The sequence below is a fragment of the Trichosurus vulpecula genome, chromosome 5 (assembly GCF_011100635.1).
Source record: "Trichosurus vulpecula isolate mTriVul1 chromosome 5, mTriVul1.pri, whole genome shotgun sequence".
NCBI lineage: Eukaryota > Metazoa > Chordata > Mammalia > Diprotodontia > Phalangeridae > Trichosurus > Trichosurus vulpecula.
The window spans coordinates 221812165-221829495 of NC_050577.1; the positions used below are offsets into that span (position 1 = coordinate 221812165).

The 17331-nt window shown below is 39.3% G+C and overlaps 1 protein-coding gene across 1 annotated transcript in view; it reads right to left on the minus strand.

Annotated features, from left to right (window-relative positions):
* The window catches only part of PLEKHG7 (pleckstrin homology and RhoGEF domain containing G7), a 70583-nt gene that overhangs the window by 6527 nt on the left and 46725 nt on the right, over window positions 1-17331 (minus strand). The window contains exons 11-14 of the mRNA XM_036760713.1: window positions 16339-16454; window positions 15118-15211; window positions 6163-6242; window positions 1292-1445 (exon numbers count right to left, since the gene is read on the minus strand). Coding sequence (XP_036616608.1) covers window positions 1292-1445; window positions 6163-6242; window positions 15118-15211; window positions 16339-16454 — 444 coding nt within the window. The remainder of the gene's footprint in view (window positions 1-1291; window positions 1446-6162; window positions 6243-15117; window positions 15212-16338; window positions 16455-17331) is intronic.

A 17331-nucleotide genomic window follows, 5' to 3' on the forward strand; every position in this document is an offset into this window, starting at 1 on the left:
TCCCATCTCAACCATCAAGGCTTTGCGATTTGTCCAGTGCAGACACCGCTGCCGTTGATGTAGATTACAAAGCCTTCCTTACCAGAGGGATGTGTTTATATAGTCAAAATTTTTACCACCTGGTGGCTAACTCTGGTGTTAAATCCCATTGGACAAAGCTGGACTAATAGAAATGCTGTGGGTAGAATACTATAGAGAGTAAGATAGAGTGCACAGTCAGGCCCAGACTTACCTGGACTCAGTAAGTTCAGATAAATAAGGTCATATTCTAAAAATAAGTGGACTTGTCCCGGGTCACAGAATATGAGTCAGAACAGAGTGCTGAACCCAGGACTTCCTGATTTCTACGTCACTGAAACATTCACAGCACCATGCTACTTTTCATCCTTAGCCCCTATAGGACAAATGATAAAAATGAGGCCCAGAGAAGAGAAATAACTTAATTAAACTAGGCAATGTGGCATAGTAACTGTGATGCTGAATGTCGAGTCTGGAACAGCTGGGTTCAGATTCCCATCTTTGATACTTACTAGCTATCCAACCTGGCCAAGTCAATTAATTAATTTCTTTGAGCCTCAGTTTCTTTGTCTCTGAATTGAAGGGTTTGGCTAGATGGCCTCTAGGGGCAGCTAGGTGGCACCATAGTGCATAGAGTGCTGGGACTTGAGTCTTCCTGACTTTGGGAGTTCAAATTCAGCCTCAGACACTTACTAGCTGTGTAACCCTGGGCAAATCGCTTAACTCTGTTTGTTTCATCTGTCAAATGAGCAGGAAAAGAAAATGGCAGACCGCTCCAGTTTCTTTGCCAAGAAAACCCAAAATGGCTTCATGAAGAGTTGGGTGTCATTGAAAAATAAAAGATGGTCTCTGACTGACTCTAAATCAGTGATCCTATGGTCCTAAAGCATCAGATTCCGGATTCGATATCAGTTTAAGTGACTCCTAATCCACCTCTTTTTCCCATTCCTCACACTTGTATACCTACAGATCCCAGAACTTCCCCTTTCCTCACTACTACTCTCTTTCCTCAGACTAACCTGTAAGGCTTGTAAGATGTATCTTTTTCTTTTAATGCTAATATGTGTCAATCACATTAGCATTAAAAGAAAAACTCAGTTGGCTGCCCAGTTCTTTCTATAAGGGAATGTAATCCAATTATATGCAGTAACATGATGATTCATATTATGGCAGCTGTCAAACTTGGGTGCGGCCAATATGCTGTTAACTAATGGGGCAATGGGAAACTTAGATGACAAACAGAAACAGTGCCACAAAGGCAGGAGAAGTCTACCTGATATGTGGAATGGGTCAATATTTTTAACCACCAGCCGGTCCAAAGGAATGGGTTGATCGAGTACTGTACAAGAACCACCTTCTTTAATCATCCCCTGTAGCTCAGGGGTAAGGGAAGGACAGACTAAACTTGCGTCTGAACCCCCAAGTTTCTGAAAGAAAAGGAGGAAATTATTCAATAAATTCAAAATAAAACACAAACCATGATCTAATCCATGATGTCTTTATGTTGTAAAAAGCCCCATTTAGGTGACATCTCAAAATATTATCTATGGTCCTCCTGGATCCTGAGAATAAATAATTTCCCAATAATTTAAATCCCAGCTAAAATTTTACCCTCTACAAAAAGCCTTTCCTCTGAGATTATCTCCAATGTAGCTGGCCAATATCTTGTTTGTACATAGTTGTTTGCATGTTGTCTCTCCCATTAGACTGTGAGCTCCTTGAGGGCAGGGAACTCTTTTTGTCATTGTGTTTTGTTTTTCTTTTTGTTTGCTTTTTGGCTTTCCTTTGTGCCCTCCTCACTTAACAGAGTGCCAGCCATATGGACATTTGCAGGGATTAAAAAATATTCTTCATTCATTCACTTTTGAAACCCATGGTTACTGGATCTTCATCGCCATTACACTTAAGATTGAGGTGTCCCTTCCCAATATTTTGATCCTTTTTGGAGTAAGATGGAAGGATGAAGAAGGAAGGAATGAATCCAGCCAAGCTACATTTGGGATCCAATCACGACGGATGCTACAAATGGCACAGACTCCAGATAAACTCTGGACCCTAGAGTCTGCAAATTATTGCAATCGTTTTTAAAATAAGAGATGAGGCAATTTAAAAGAGATGTAAATGATCCTAATTTGCATAATGGAAATGAAATGCAAAACGGCACAAGAGAACAGCAAATAATTTGCCTAGAAAATAATGGTATGGCTTATGGATGATTCCATGGCATGAAAATTTTGGCCATAATGCTTCTTTCAAGGTCCAGTTTGTTTTGGCTCTCATTGGCATGTCATAGGTTTGCGTTTAAAGTCCTTTACAGTTTGGCCCCAATCTGCTGTTAAAGCTTGCTTGTTAAAGTTCTCCCTTTCATGTACTTGAAATTCCAGATAAATGGGTCTACTTGTTATCCCTCATATGTGACAGACACTGTATCTCTATGCCTTTGTATAGAAATAACTGGTTAATTGGTACCAGACTGTTCCCAATAGCTGGAATGTTCTTCTCACCTCTGCCTCCTCACCTCCACCTCTACACTTCCACACCTCTACCTCCTTACTTCCACTTCCACACCTCCACCTCTTTACCTCCTCATCTCTATCTCCTCACTTCCACACCTCCATCTCCACCTCTTGGAGCCCCAGTTCCTTTCAGTGCTCAACTCATGTTCTGCCTTCTGCCAAAGACCCTTCTAATCTCTGAAATGATTAGTCCTCTCCTTTTGTCAAATTCCTTTGCATAAATTATGCACTTTACTGCACTGGTTTCCATACATACAGAATATAAGCTCCTTGAGGGCAGGACACTGTTTCATTTTTTTTTTTTTTGGTCACAGTATTTCCAGGGCCCAGAGCAATGGCAGGTATATGGAAGGAACCAATTAATCAAAATGGGGAGGGTAGGCAGCTGGTTGAGATCTTCTTGCCTAAAGATATAGTTTCCTTTCCTTGATGTCACCCCACTTTTTCCTTCCAAAAGGACATTTTATCTAAGAGATCATGAGCTTCTCCCCTCTTCTCCTCTCTCACCTCCCAGCTTAAGCTCTGGGGATGCTTTATTAAATGGGAAGATAGAAATCAGACAGGAAATTCTTGGTGTACCCTGAAACTGGAGTCAGAAAACAGGGTCAAGCTATGTAAATACTTCACTCCCTGAGGGACCTTGTGGTTTCATCAACCAGTTGCCTCCTACTAATTGTTCCATCTATCCCTGAAGGCCTGTCTTTCTTTTTTAGGCAGGAGTCTGGCAGCTGGACAAATAAAACTATGGACTTTCTGATTTTCAATCTCTTTGAGGTGGCCATAGACTTGGGACCACTTCTGTGATTTCATTGGCTTGGTTGGGGGAGGTAGCAGGGGAAAGGAATGAGCACCTACTATGTGCCAAACACTGTGCTTAGCTCTTTATAAATGTTATTTCATTTGATCATTGTACAACCCTATTATCTCCATTTTACAGTTGAAGAAACTGAGACAGAAAATGGTTAAGTGACTTGCCAAGGTCACACAGCCAGTATGTGTAAGACTTTGGACTTGAACCCAGATCTTGCTGGCCTTGAGGCTGGCTCTCTATGCATTATCCCATGCTATCTTTTTTGAGGTGATGACTGAAGGAAAATATTGCCATGTTTTCCAGGGTATAGTTCTTTGGCAAACTAACATGTTTGGCTGACATCTATGAGTTTCTTTTATTGATATCAAAACCATATTTGATTACAGGACACTCCTCCTTGGACTACTGGTAGTAATTAAAAGTCTACAATGTTTAGGAGAGTCAGATTAGAGCCTTTTTCATGCCACGGAATAATAGAATTTTAGGAGTAGGAAGGACCTCAGACATCATATAGCTGGGCCCTCTCGCTTTACAGTTGAAACTGAGTCCCACAGATGGAGAAGGAACTTTTCATGGCCACCCCTAACTGCCAGTCCAATGGTTTTTCCATGACACCAGTCAGCTTCCTATAAACACACGAAATGATTTAAGAAGGTTCTTTATATTAAAATGGTAATTGAATGGAACAGCAGGGTCCCAGAAGAAACAGGATTACAAATGAGAGATGTGTGCTGGGTGCAAACAGCTTGTAGGGTGTTTGGATTTTTGAAAGACGAACACAGAAGATAGAAGAAAGAGAAAATAGTGGAGAAGGAATACAGAAAATGAAATGGTCCTAGAACAATTGTGTTAGCAGCTCAAGCAGGCAAAAGGCAGCAATTAACACAGAAGTGAGCAAAAGTGTTTTGGGGTTTTTTTGTAACTATATTGTGGGCAAGGTGAAGCTCAAAGGAGTGACTGGGTCAGTGGTTGGGATAATGGTAATAGACTCCACCCCATCAGCTGGTGTATGTTATTCAATAAACTCTTACTAGCTGTGTGACCCTGGGTGAGTCACTCAACCCTATTTGCCTCAGTTTCCTCATCTGTAAAATGAGCTGGAGAAGGAAATGGCAAACCAGTCTAGTATCTCTGCCAAGAAAACCCAAATAGGGTCATGAAGAGTCAGGCACAACTGAACAACATTAACAACAAAAACTGAGTTTTAGGTAGATGTGGCCGTCTCTTTTCTTTGAAGTCCTGAACCTAATACATGTGCCCTAGAAAATCAAGTACAGGAGATCTTTGTTATCTCAAGTTAATTGGTGCCAGAAAAAAGACCAATTAAAGAGTCTTCAGCAGTTCCATTCAATCAATCCCATTCCATTCAATTGCACAAATATTTATCAAGCAATTACTACATGTTACACTCTTGGGCATTTCAGAATATGGAGACAAAAACTGTAATCAGGCCCTGCTCTTCATTGTCTTAATTCTACTAGGAAGGTTGAGAAACAGACAAATTAAAAACAAGGACTCCCATCCTTGATCTGGAATGCTTTTGGCATATGAAGCTGGGGTGGGTAGGAAACCACCCTAATTACTGTACATTTGTCCTGCCTTGGTTTAAAAAGCCTGACTCACTAGCTCTGCCAACCAGTGCTGATTGGGAATAGAATTAAAAAGCTGTAATTGGGCATCAGGCTCAACATTTACCTCCTGGCTCTCAACATAATTACCTTTTCTGTAAAAGGCACCTCTTCTGAAGCAGTTGATGACAGTGCATTGAGTGCTGGGCTTGGAGTCAGGAAGACCTGAGCTCAAATCTCAGGCACTTACTAGCTATGTGAGCCTTGGGCAAGTCACTTAAACCTGTTTGCTTCAGGTTCCTCATCTGTGAAATGGGGTGATAATAATAGCAACTATCCTCCAGAGCTGTTGTAAGGATCAAATGAGATAATTGTAAAAAGCACTTTGCATAGTTCTTGGCACGTAGTAGGCACTTTATAAATGCTTATTTCCTCCCTTGGTATTTCTGTAGAGCCCTCAGGAAAGCAAGACTCTGCCCCAGGATAGAATTTAGAAAATGGTCCTTTGGCAACAGGTGTCCAGTTTCAACACTTGAAGACCCAAGTTAAAATCCCACCATTGCCACATGCTAGCTATGTTACCTTGAGCAAGTCACTCAACCCTGATGACCCTCAGCCAACTCCTTGGGATTTATCTACTAAGCTATTTATGAGTTGCTGTGTGTGCTGGTGAAAGAAATAATAGAGCTTAACACCTATTACTAAGAACAGTTAGCTAAAATAAGCTGATAGATGGTGGCCCTAGGTGAGCCCATTCCACCTGCCCTCTACCTCTCCATCACTTCTTTGCAGAATACTCCAGGGTACTCTTTTTTTTGGGCAATCAGGGTTAAGCGACTGACCCAGGGTCATACAGCTAGTAAGTATCAAGTGTCTGAGGCTGGATTTGACTCCATGGCCAGTGGTCTATCCACTGTGCCACCTAGCAGCTCTCTCCCCCTCCAACCCCCTACCCCGGTACTCTGGGTTCTCCTCTTTGGTGAATACCACCATGTTCCACAAATTAATCATGGTAGTTTGGAAATCCTGGATAGATTGGATATCTGTTTTGCTGATTTCGAGCTACAGAACTGAAAACTGCATTTATCTCCTCAGCCTCGGTTTCCCTGTCTGTAATATGAGGGGGTTAGACTCAATGGTGTGAAAACTTTTGTATCTCTGTTTAAAAATCACCACCACCACCACCACCACAGATACTTATTTAAAAGAAAAAAATAACAACTCAGTAAAGTGAGAAATAGCTTATTACCTTTTTGTTGTGTTTTGTTTTTGTGATTAATAGGAAGTCATCAAACAGAAACAGGTAGACATCTAGGAATCTGGTGCTCTCTGAGGAAAGAGAGGGAAGGGAGAGGTGGGGCAAGAAACAGGAACATAAGCTTTTATTTAAAGTATGTTTTTGTTGATCCCAAATTCTTCCTCTGAGATGTATACCGGCTGTGTAACACTGGGTGGGTCACTCAACTCCTCAGTGCCTGCAGGTAACTCTTTGAGACCAAAACTTGCAGAGGAGAAGCCGATCTGTATTGGCACAAGGACTTTCCTAATGGGAACTTCCGTTTCTTTTACAGATCTCCTTTCATCCCATCCCATGTCCTAGGTAGCAGAGGGAGTGTGTCATGGATGGAATGGATGGAATGGAATGGATGGAATATTGGAGTGAATATTTGGAGTAAGAGGATCTAGATTCTGCCACTTAGTCCCTGTATTCCTTTGGACAAGTCCCTTAGCTTCTTTGAGGTCTGGTTTCCACACTTGAAGACCTGAGTTCAAATCTCACTTTTGCTACTTACTAGCTTTGTTACCTTGGGGAAATCACTCAACCTCAATGACCCTGGGATTTATTTATCTATATTGGTTGGTGAGTTGCTATCTATGCTGGTGGAAGAAGTTCCCACACAAGAAATCCCCATCATCGATTCTTCTTATATATGTGTATCTTTTAGCTCACAAAGCAAGATACGTGCAATGGAGAGTCTCAGGTTGACAGACGAATGACCTCACTCATCTATGTAACAGGATGCCTTTGTTAGAGCTTACTTCTGTTTTTCAGACATGGCACAACATTTATTTACTTCTGGAGAGATTTGATCCATACTTTAGGACACTATCACCAGTCTTTTCTGCATCCATATTGGTACCCAGCTAGAAAGTCACTCTACCTGTGATTTTGGTTATTAATAGTGAGGGTGTATTTCATTGGATTCCAACATCACATTTCTGGTAGTTTTGAATCAGTAAGTAAGGAATCGCACCATATAAACAAGTTCCATCAGAATGGGCAATTGACTTAACCAAACAAGGAATAAAGACAATTACAAATTACAAAAAGTAAAATAGAGAATTATAATTACATGAAATTATAAAACTTTTGCATGAATAGAATGAATGGATCTAGGTTAAGAAGGGAAGCAAATGGGGCAAAATCTTTGTATTATATTTTTCAGCTAAGAGTTTAGTATCTAGGATATATAGATAACTAAGAGATATTAATTAGCCATTTGCCAGTAGATAAATGGTCAAAATGTATGAATTGGCGCTTCTCCAAAGAAAAATCAAAAATCGTTAACAACCACACGAAAGAAAACACTAATAATAAGAAAAGTGCAAATCACAACAGCCCTGGGGTTTTACTACATTCATACCCAGCAATTTGGCAAAGGTGACAGAAGATGAGAATGGTCAGTATTGAAGGGACTGTAAGAAGACAGGCACACTGGTGCATTGTTGGTGGAGTTGTGCAACATTATAACCATTGTAGGGAGCAAGTTGGAATTATGCAAATATAGTGACTAAATTGTCCAAGCCCTTTGACCCAGAGATTCCACCACTAAGCTTACATCTGAAGGAAGCCCTTGATGAAAAGACAGTATCTGTTTGTGTTTCCCTCTCCTAAAGCTGTGGCTCATGAATAATGGAATATTATCATGCAATTTGAAAAGACAAATATGATTGATGCAAAGAAGTTTGTTACTTGAAAAATTTACAGAACAATTTAAAAATATTCTTTGTTATGGGATGGCCAGGAGAGTGAAGGAGGGGGATACTAGGAGAAATTCTGCTGATTCCCTGAGGGCAGGTAGGTGGCTCAGTAGATAGAGCACTAGGCCCAAAGTCAGGAAGATCTGAGCTCAAATCTAGCCTTAGATGCTTAATAGCTGTGTGACCTTGGGCAAGTCACTTAACCCTGTTTACCTCAGTTTCCTCATCTGTAAAATGAACAGGAGAAGAAAACGGCAAACCACTCCAGTATTTTTGCCAAGAAAACTCCAAAAGCTGTCTCAAAGAATAAGAAATGACTGCAAACAACTGAACAACAAGATGGGGATAATCATAGCACCTACCTGCCAGAGTTGCTTTAAGGACCAAATGAGATAATGATTATAAAGTACCTAGCACATAGGAAGCATTAAATACATGTATACATATATACATATTTATATATACAAATATATAAAGATGATGAAAAATAAAAGATATCCATAATTTTATTTTTATAAAAAATATTAGACAGCAGAGTCTCAGTCTCAGAAAATCTCTGAAGCAAAATCCCTCCGGCAGGACTCACAATAGGGCCATCTGGAAATAGGTCTGCATCCTCAGCATCATGGAAAACACAATATTTTGTGGTTAAAACCTCCAGCTGCTCAAATTTGTGTGCTGTTTGCATTTTATATTTGCAACAGATGATGTGGTCACTGTATTTAGCCAGGGAAGGGAAGTTAGCTCATCTATATTATCTCTAAAAAAAGGAGGCAGTGTGATAGAGTAGAAAAGGACACTGACTTTGGATCCAGAGGTCCTGAGTTCAAATCCCTCATTGGCCCCATACTGCCTGTATGACTTGAAAAGTGCTTAAACTCTCTTAACCTTAGTTTCCCAATCTGTCAAATGAAGGGTTGTACTAGATAATGTCTAAAGTCCTTTCCTGCTCTGAATTTGTGGTTCTAATTTAGAAAAGTCTAAATTCTCTAGAGGACTTCTAGTGCCAAGATAGAAGAGTGAGGAAGGAACCCTCTGAAGACCTCCCAAATTCCCTTCTAAGCAACTAGAGAACTGACTCAGAATTAGTCTAGGAGCAGGGAAAAAGCTTATCAGCACTGAAGGAAAGATCTGTCTCACTGGGGTGGGAGGGGACAAGGGCCAAGAGCAGCAGCTACAGCCAGGGGGACAACAGCAAGGGCCCAAACCTGGGGCAACCCACCAGTGAGGCCCAGCCCTTCTGCAAACCAGCAGCCCCCTAAACAAGTGAGCAGTTTGTGCAGCTCAGCAAGGCTCCATCCCAGCACATGGCACCGGAAAGGCCTTGACCCCATTGCTGACCAGTAGTAAAGCCCTACCCTGTGGTTGGCCAAAAGCAAGACCCTGCCCCTGGGGCCTACAAGCCCAGAGACCCTGTTTTCATAGCAACCCAGAAGCAGGGCCCCACCCTGAGGCAGACCAGCAGCTAAACCCCAGAACCAGAGGAGGCCAACAGGGAGACCTTCAACCCCTAGTACAAGCCAGAAAGGAAGCTACCCTCCAGAGAAAGCAAGTAGTTAAACCCCGAAAGCTAGTGAAAGCCAGCAGTAAGACCCAGAGCCCCAGCACCAAAAGCTTGGGACAGTGCAGGACCAGAGCCCAACTCTCACATAAAAACATCAAGTCACAAAAAAAAGGCAGAAAAAAATGAACAAAAACAAACAAAAAAAGAGCTTGACTATAGAAAGTTACTGTGGTGACAGGGAGGATCAAGGCATAATTTTAGCAGAGGACAATAGTGTTGAAATAGCCACAAGGGAAGCCTCAAAGAAAAATGTAGTTTGGTCTCAGGCCCAAAAAGAATCCTTGGAAGAGCTTAAAAAGGATTTTAAAAAGCAAATTAGAGAAGTAGAAGAAAGATTGGGAAAAGAAATGAGAGTAGTGCAAGATAATCATGAAAAAAATAGTCAATAGCATGGGAACAGGTATACAAAAATTTAATGAGTAACATAACTCCTTAAAAAATAGAACTGGCCAAATGGAAAAGGAAGTACAAAAGCTCATTGAAGAAAATAATTCCTTAAAAATTGGAATTGAAAAAGTGGATACTAACGACTCTATGAGACATTAAGATGTGATAAAACAAAATAAAAAAGTAGAAGAAAATATGAAATTTCTCATCGGATAAACAACTGACCTAGAAAATAGATCTAGGAGAGATTATATAAGAATTATGGCACTACCTGAAACCTATGATAAAAAAAAAACCTGGGTAACACCTTTCAAGAAATTCAAAGAAAATTGAAACATCAAAGAAAACTGCCCTGATATATTAGAACCTTAGGGTAAAATAGAAATTGAAAGAATCTGTCAATCACCTCCTGAAAGAGATCCCCAAATGAAAACTCTCAGGAACATCATATTCAAATTCCAGAGCTCACAGATCAAGGAGAAAGTATTCCAAGCAGCCAAGAAGAAACTATTCAAATATAACGGAGCTATGGTCAGGATTACACAGGATTGGGCAGCTTCAACATTAAAGAACTATAAAGCTTGGAATATGATATATTGGAAGGCGAAGAAGTTAGGATTACAACCATGAATCACCTGCCCAGCCAAAGTGAATATGATCTTTCAGGGGAAAAAAATAGACATTTAATAAAATAGAGGATTTTTGAGCATTTCTTATTAAAAGACTAGAGCTGAATAAAAAAATTTGATCTCCAAATACAAGACTCAAGGGAAATATAAAAAGGTTAAAAAGAAACAAGAGAAAACATAAGAAATTCAATAAGGTTAGACTGTTTATATTTCTATATGGCAAGATAACATTTGCAACTCTTAGCATTTTAAATTTGTAAATTAAAACTTGTAAAATTTAAAATTGTAACTCTTATTACAATAAGAGCAATTAGAAGGAATATATATAGACAGAGGGTGTGGATATGAGGTGACTTTAATGGGATGATTCCCACCAAAAAACAAAATAAAGGGTGAAAAAGAAAATTACACTGAAAGAAAAAGGAAGGGGAAGATTGAATGGGGGTAAATTACTCCCCATAAAAGAGCCATGAAAGAGCTTTTATAATGGAGGGAAAGATAGGGGGAATGGGCTAAATTTAAACCTAATTCTCATCAAAATTGGCTCAAAGAGGGAATAACGCACACACTCAGTTGGATATAGAAATCTATCTTACCCTGTAAGGAAGTCAAAAGGGATGGGGATAGTGGAAGGGGGAGGGGGGACTGATAAAAGGGAGCATAGATTGGGGAAGGCAGTGATCAGAAGTAAAGCACTTATGAGGAAGCAAAGGGTGGGGAGTAAGAGAGCGAAAGGGGGATAAACAAGCAAAAACTACCATGAAGGGAAATACATAGTAAGTTATCATAACTGTAAATGTGAATGGGATGAGCTCACCCATAAAATGGCAGAATGAATTAAAAACCAGAATCCTACAATAGGTTGTTTATAAGAAACCCATTTGAAACAGAGAGATACACACAGAGTAAAGGTAAGGGGCTGGAGCAGAATCTGTTATGCTTCAGCTGAAGCCTAGAAAGCAGGGGTAGCAATCATGATCTCAGACAAAGTAAAAACAAAAATAGATCTAATTAAAAGAGATAAAGAAGGAAACTATATCTTGCTAAAAGGTACCATAGACAATGAAGTCATATCGATACTAAACCTATACGTGCCCAATGATATAGCATCTAAATTTTTGAAGGAGAAGTTGAATGAGTTACAGGAGAAAATAGATAATAAAACTATACTAGTGGGGGACCTCAAGTTTCCCCTCTTAGAACTAGATAAATCTAACCAAAAAATAAACAAGAAAAAGTTAAGGAGGTGAATAAAATTCTGGAAAAGTTAGATATGATAACTCTCTGATGAAAATTGAATGGGAATGGAAAGCAATATGCCTTTTTCTCAGCAGTACATGGCCCTTACACAAAAATTGACCATGTATTAGGACATTAAACCCTCACAACCAAATGCAGAAAAGTGGAAATAGTAAATGCACCCTTTTCGGATCATAATGCAATGCAATAATGGACGATGGAAAGAGAGATTAAAAATTAATTGAAAATTAAATAATCTAATCCTAAAAAAAGTAAGTGAAAGAACAAATCATAGAAATAATAGATAATTTAATTAAAGAAAATGACAACAATGAGACAATGTACCAAAATTTATGGGATGCAGCCAAAGTGGTATTTAGGGGAAAATTTATATCTCTAATTGCTTACATCAACAAAATAGAGAAAAAGAAGATTAATGAATTGGGCATACAACTAAAAAAAACTAGTAAAAGAACAAATTAAAAATCCCCAATTAAACACCAAATCAGAAATCCTGAAAATTAAAGGAAAGATTAATAAAATTGAAAGTAAGAAAACCATTGAACTAATAAATAAAACTAGAAGCTGTTGTTATGAAAAAATACACTGAAATAGATAAACCATTGGTTAATTTGCTTAAAACAAGGAAAGAAGAAAATCAAATTACTAGTATGAAAAATGAAAGGGCTGAATTCACCACAAATGAAGGGGAAATTCAGACAATTGTTAGGAGTTATTTTGCCCAATTGTATGCCAATAAATTTGACAATCTAAATGAAATGGATGAATATCGACAAAAATATAAATTACCCAGATTAATAAGAGAAGAAATGAAATACCTAAATAACCCAATCTTAGAAAAAGAAATTGAACGTGCCATCACTTCCCAAGAAAAAAATCGCTAGGACCATCTGGATTCACAAACGAATTCTACCAAACATCTAAAGAACAATTAATCCCAATACTATATAAACTATTTGGAAAAATAGGCAAAGAAGGAGTCCTGCCAAATTCCTTTTATGGTGCTGATACTTAAACCAGGAAGAGTCAAAACAGCTAAAGAAAGTAATAGACCACTTTCCCCAATGAATATTGAATGCAAAATTATAAAATACTAGTGAAGAGATTATAGGAATATATCACAAGGCTCATACATTATAACCAGGTGGGATTTATACCAGGAATGCAGGGCTGGTTCAATATTAGGAAAACAGTCAGTATAATTGACCATATTAATAACAAAAACAACAGGAATCATATGATTATTTCAATGTGTGCAGAAAAAGCCTTTGACAAAACATAGCACCTATTTCTATTAAAAACACTAGAGAGTATAAGAATAAGTAGATCTTACCTTAAAATGACAAGTAATAGTTATCTAACAGTATCAGCAAGCATTATCTATAATTGGGATAAGCTAAAAAGGAGCCTTCCCAGCACAATCAGGGTGAAACAAGCATGGCCATGATCCCCTCTGTTATTTAACATTGTGCTAGAAATGTTACCTATAACAATGAAAGGAGACAAAGAAAAAGGAATCCCTCAGATCAGGTCACTGAGGGGTTAAGGATGTGTCCTGAGTCACACAACCAGAATGTATGAGAGGCTGGATGTGAAGCCAGGTCTTCCTGGCTCTGTGGCTGGCTCCCTCCTTTCCATGAGGCCTTTGCAGGGGGAACATTTTTGTGTGTTTGTTTGCTTTGTTGTTGTTAAAATAGGATTAACTGAATACAAATGCTAACAAGGAAGTACAGTGTTAGAAACAAAAATTGAAGTGTTTTTTTTTGTTTTTTTTTACATTTCAAGAAATGCTAGACGTCTTCAAGAAACAAAGAGGAAACTCAGAGGAGACCGGAGGATCCCCAAGTCAGGAATGTTTGGAGGGAAATGTTGAAAGGTTAATGATCAGGTAGTCAGGCCAGCAAGGATAAAATGAATTGAAGAGATATAATTGGGGGAAGGGAGGGAAGGGGTCTGAACCTGTGATTTCATTGTCTGAGTGAATTTTCTTTGTAATTTAAGAATATCAGAGAGATGCCTTAGAGTGACTTGTCTGGGATCACACAGCCAGTCTGTGTGGTCTTTCTAACCCTTGAGATCATCCCTATTAACTATCACATTAAAGAAGAAATCTTTGAAAATTCATTTTGTTCTTTCAGGCTTGTAAAACTCCTGCTCTTTCAATTCATTTATTAAACCTAGGGATGAAGTGGTCACACTCTTCACCACCGAAGGTCTGAATTGGTGCAAACCAGAAAATCAGCAATGAATCTTCCCAGACTTTTATTAGGTGTTATTTCTTTCACTTTCAGAACTTTCTCTTGCTACAGCCCTATTATTTTTTTTAAGAGGACCTGTAGACATCAAAGGCCAACGCCCTCCTGAGGTCCCCAGTGGTCATGGTCCCCCACAGCTGGTCAGATTCTGTCGGCTTCTCAGTCCTGACTTAGGACTCTTGCAGGAAGCTCAACACAGGATTTAACACCAGGTTATTCCAAGTCCCAAAGGCTATCTTTAGGTCCCTGTTTCTCCCCCCTCACTGCAAGAACAGTGAACTAAGATATAGCTGTTAATGTAGTAGCTATTTTTCTAAACTTTTTTCCCCTGTTTTCTTTTAATATCTAATATCCAAGGAAAATTGGAGATTTATAATCAAAGGAATCAATGCAGGTCAAATTTTTTTTTAAAAGGCAGAATGAGGTGGTGAAGAAAGCTTTGATGCCATCAAGTCCAATCCTCACACTTGACAGAATTAAGACACAGAAAAGCTAAGTGACTTGCCCAGGGTCACACAGCTAGTAAATATCTAAGATGAGATTTGAATCCTCAGAGTTCCACAAAGTGCTGGATTTCAATTCATCAGATGAGAGATTGAGAGCTGGAAGGAACCTTAGAGAACAGTGAGTCTACCTCCCTTTTCATTGTACAGATGGGGAAACTGAGGAAGACAACTACAAATGTTGGGGGTGAGATTTAAACTTAGGTCTTCCTGACTCCAGTTTCAGTGGATTGATTACCCAGCATCTCTCTGAGAGAAACAGGTAGGCTCTATTTCTTGTTTTTCAGTCATGTCTGACTCTTCGTGACCCCATTTGGGATTTTCTTGGCAAAGATACTGGAGTGTTTTGCCATTTCCTTCTCCAGCTCATTTTACAGATGAGGAAACTGAGGCAAACGGGGTTATAGGACTTGTCCAGGGTCACATAGCTACTAAGCATCTGAGTTTGCATTTGAACTCGGGTCTTCCTGACTCCAGCCTTAGTGCTCTGTGCACTATGGCACCACCTAGCTGCCCAGGCTCTATCTCTCTTCTTCCTCAAATGGAGACCAAACCAAGAAACCAGATTTTCTTACCAGCTCCAAAATAGAAAGTGTTGGCAGTTTAAGGAAAACAGTTCATTACCTGCAAGAGTCAACTTCCCCTCATGAAGGAGGTGTCTGTTGGCTGGTGACAAGATGTTTTCTGCCAAGTGTTCCTTAAAAATGTGTTTCAGGCACTTCAAAAACAAGAGAGAGACTCATATAAAGCCTGTAGAAGAGGAACACACCAACCACATAAACTGAAGCTAGGGTGATACCAAACCATGCACGTTGGGATATTCTGGAAGGGGAAGGGGGGAGGGAATAAGAATTTATTAAGTGCCTACTGAATACCAGACACTGTGCTTTACAAATGTCATCTTTTGGGGACTGTTGATCAGTGGTCTTATAAATCCAGAAAGAAACACACATTCAATAAAGCCTATAAGCTCTCTGCGTATAAGCATAATATATAAGCTCTCTATACAAGATAACCTTTAAATGGAAGTCATACTACTGGCCCAGAATTCTCTCCTGCAGAATTGTAACTAGGACAGGGCACCTGGGTCTTTATTCCAGGGTGCCATATTTATAGGGTGCTGGCAGCACTTGAAGTGCTTTGGTTTGCTACAGTGGGATCCTCCCCCATTCAACCCTCTGTGGCCAGTTCCCTAGCAGTGACATTATGCCAGAGGACAGAAGACCATAGAGCTAGAGTGTCTTCAGAAACTGGCTAGTCCAGGGATTCTTAACTTTTTGTGTGTGCCACAGATACCTGTGAGTCATGGTTGGGTGAAGCTTATGGACCCCTTCTCAGAATCTTGTTTTTAAATTCATAAAACAAAATAAATAGAAATAAAAAGGAAACAAATTATATTGAAATATATGTTTCAGATTATTTTAGAAAAAAACACAAGTTTCTGGACCCCAGGTTATGAACCTTGATCTGATCCAATAGTTTAATTTTACAGATGAGGAAATTGAAGTCCAGGGAAGTTAAAAACTTGCCTATGGCTCTCAGGTACTAAGATATAGAAGTAGGGTTTGAATTCAGGTCCTCTACTTTCAGAATCAGTTATCTTTTCACTATACCACATTGCTTCCCAATCCCTGTTTTCCAATAATGATGTGATGTCCCACATCAGCCAACGAGAGTATCTTTCATGTAGCATGCCTTAGACATGATTTGGGATGCTTGCCTGGGTATAGAAATTCCTGGGGACAGTCCTGTCCATTTCACTCCTTGGTAGCAAGGAGACTAATGGAGAATTTTTCCCTAGAAAGACAAACTCACAAGAAGGGACATCAATCCCAGTGGGCATACCTCTGGTATGAAGAACCTTTTATCTCGATCCCAAAGTGGAGGCCACACTATGATCTCCTGGAGGTGCCGAAACTTTTGGAAATTGTCAAGCCATTTCACTTTTCCTTCAAGGTCACCTAAAAGAGGAGAAAACCCAGCCCTTTTTACATGTGTACCTCACATCCAAGGACACGATACATGTTGCTACTTGGACTTCACGGTTATCTCTGCCTAAGCCACTTCCTGCAGCTTCAGAATGCTGATTGCTCTTTATGTGTCCAAAGAAGAAACTTGCTGATCTAAACTTAGTCTCCTGTAGAGAGCAATAAGCCTTCACTAACACAGTTCAGCAAATGGGAGATGAATTATATATTGTTACTCAAGTAATACTGATGTAATTCCATAGGGGCTATCTGCTCTCCCTTGGGGGAGAACATTGCCCCAAATTAGAGAAATACAAATATTGGAGCCAATGAGGCAATTGATATTTTTATGTTGAGGGGGATAACAGGTTGAAACCAATCCATTATTTTGTCCCTTGTGTGTTTATATTCATTTCTTAAGACTCCATTTCTATTGCTTTTAAAGATATGGGATGATGTAAACTCATTTGGAGAGATGGAGGACAGTTCATAGACTCATTGACCCATAAGACTAGTGGGAACTTTCAGAGATTGCTTCATCATTCTGGTGAGATGAAACCACTTTTAATGGACAAAACTACACTTGACATAATATCGGATCAATAAGAAATCACCGTATGTTAAGGGGCTCTCAGAGAAAGGTCTGGCATCTCCCTCAAAAACCTCTCCGAATCATTTATATGAGAATATTCTTATGAACTACTAGTAGTATACAACATCTTGACAAATTTCTTTTTGTTTCTTGTCTGGATGAAATTTATTCCAATCCCTTGGACCCTTTGGAGAGAGAAAGAGAAAACAAATCTTCAAGATTAGAAAAAAATAATTTGCTAATTTTCATTTGTAGCTCTCAAAAGGAATGAAGGATAAG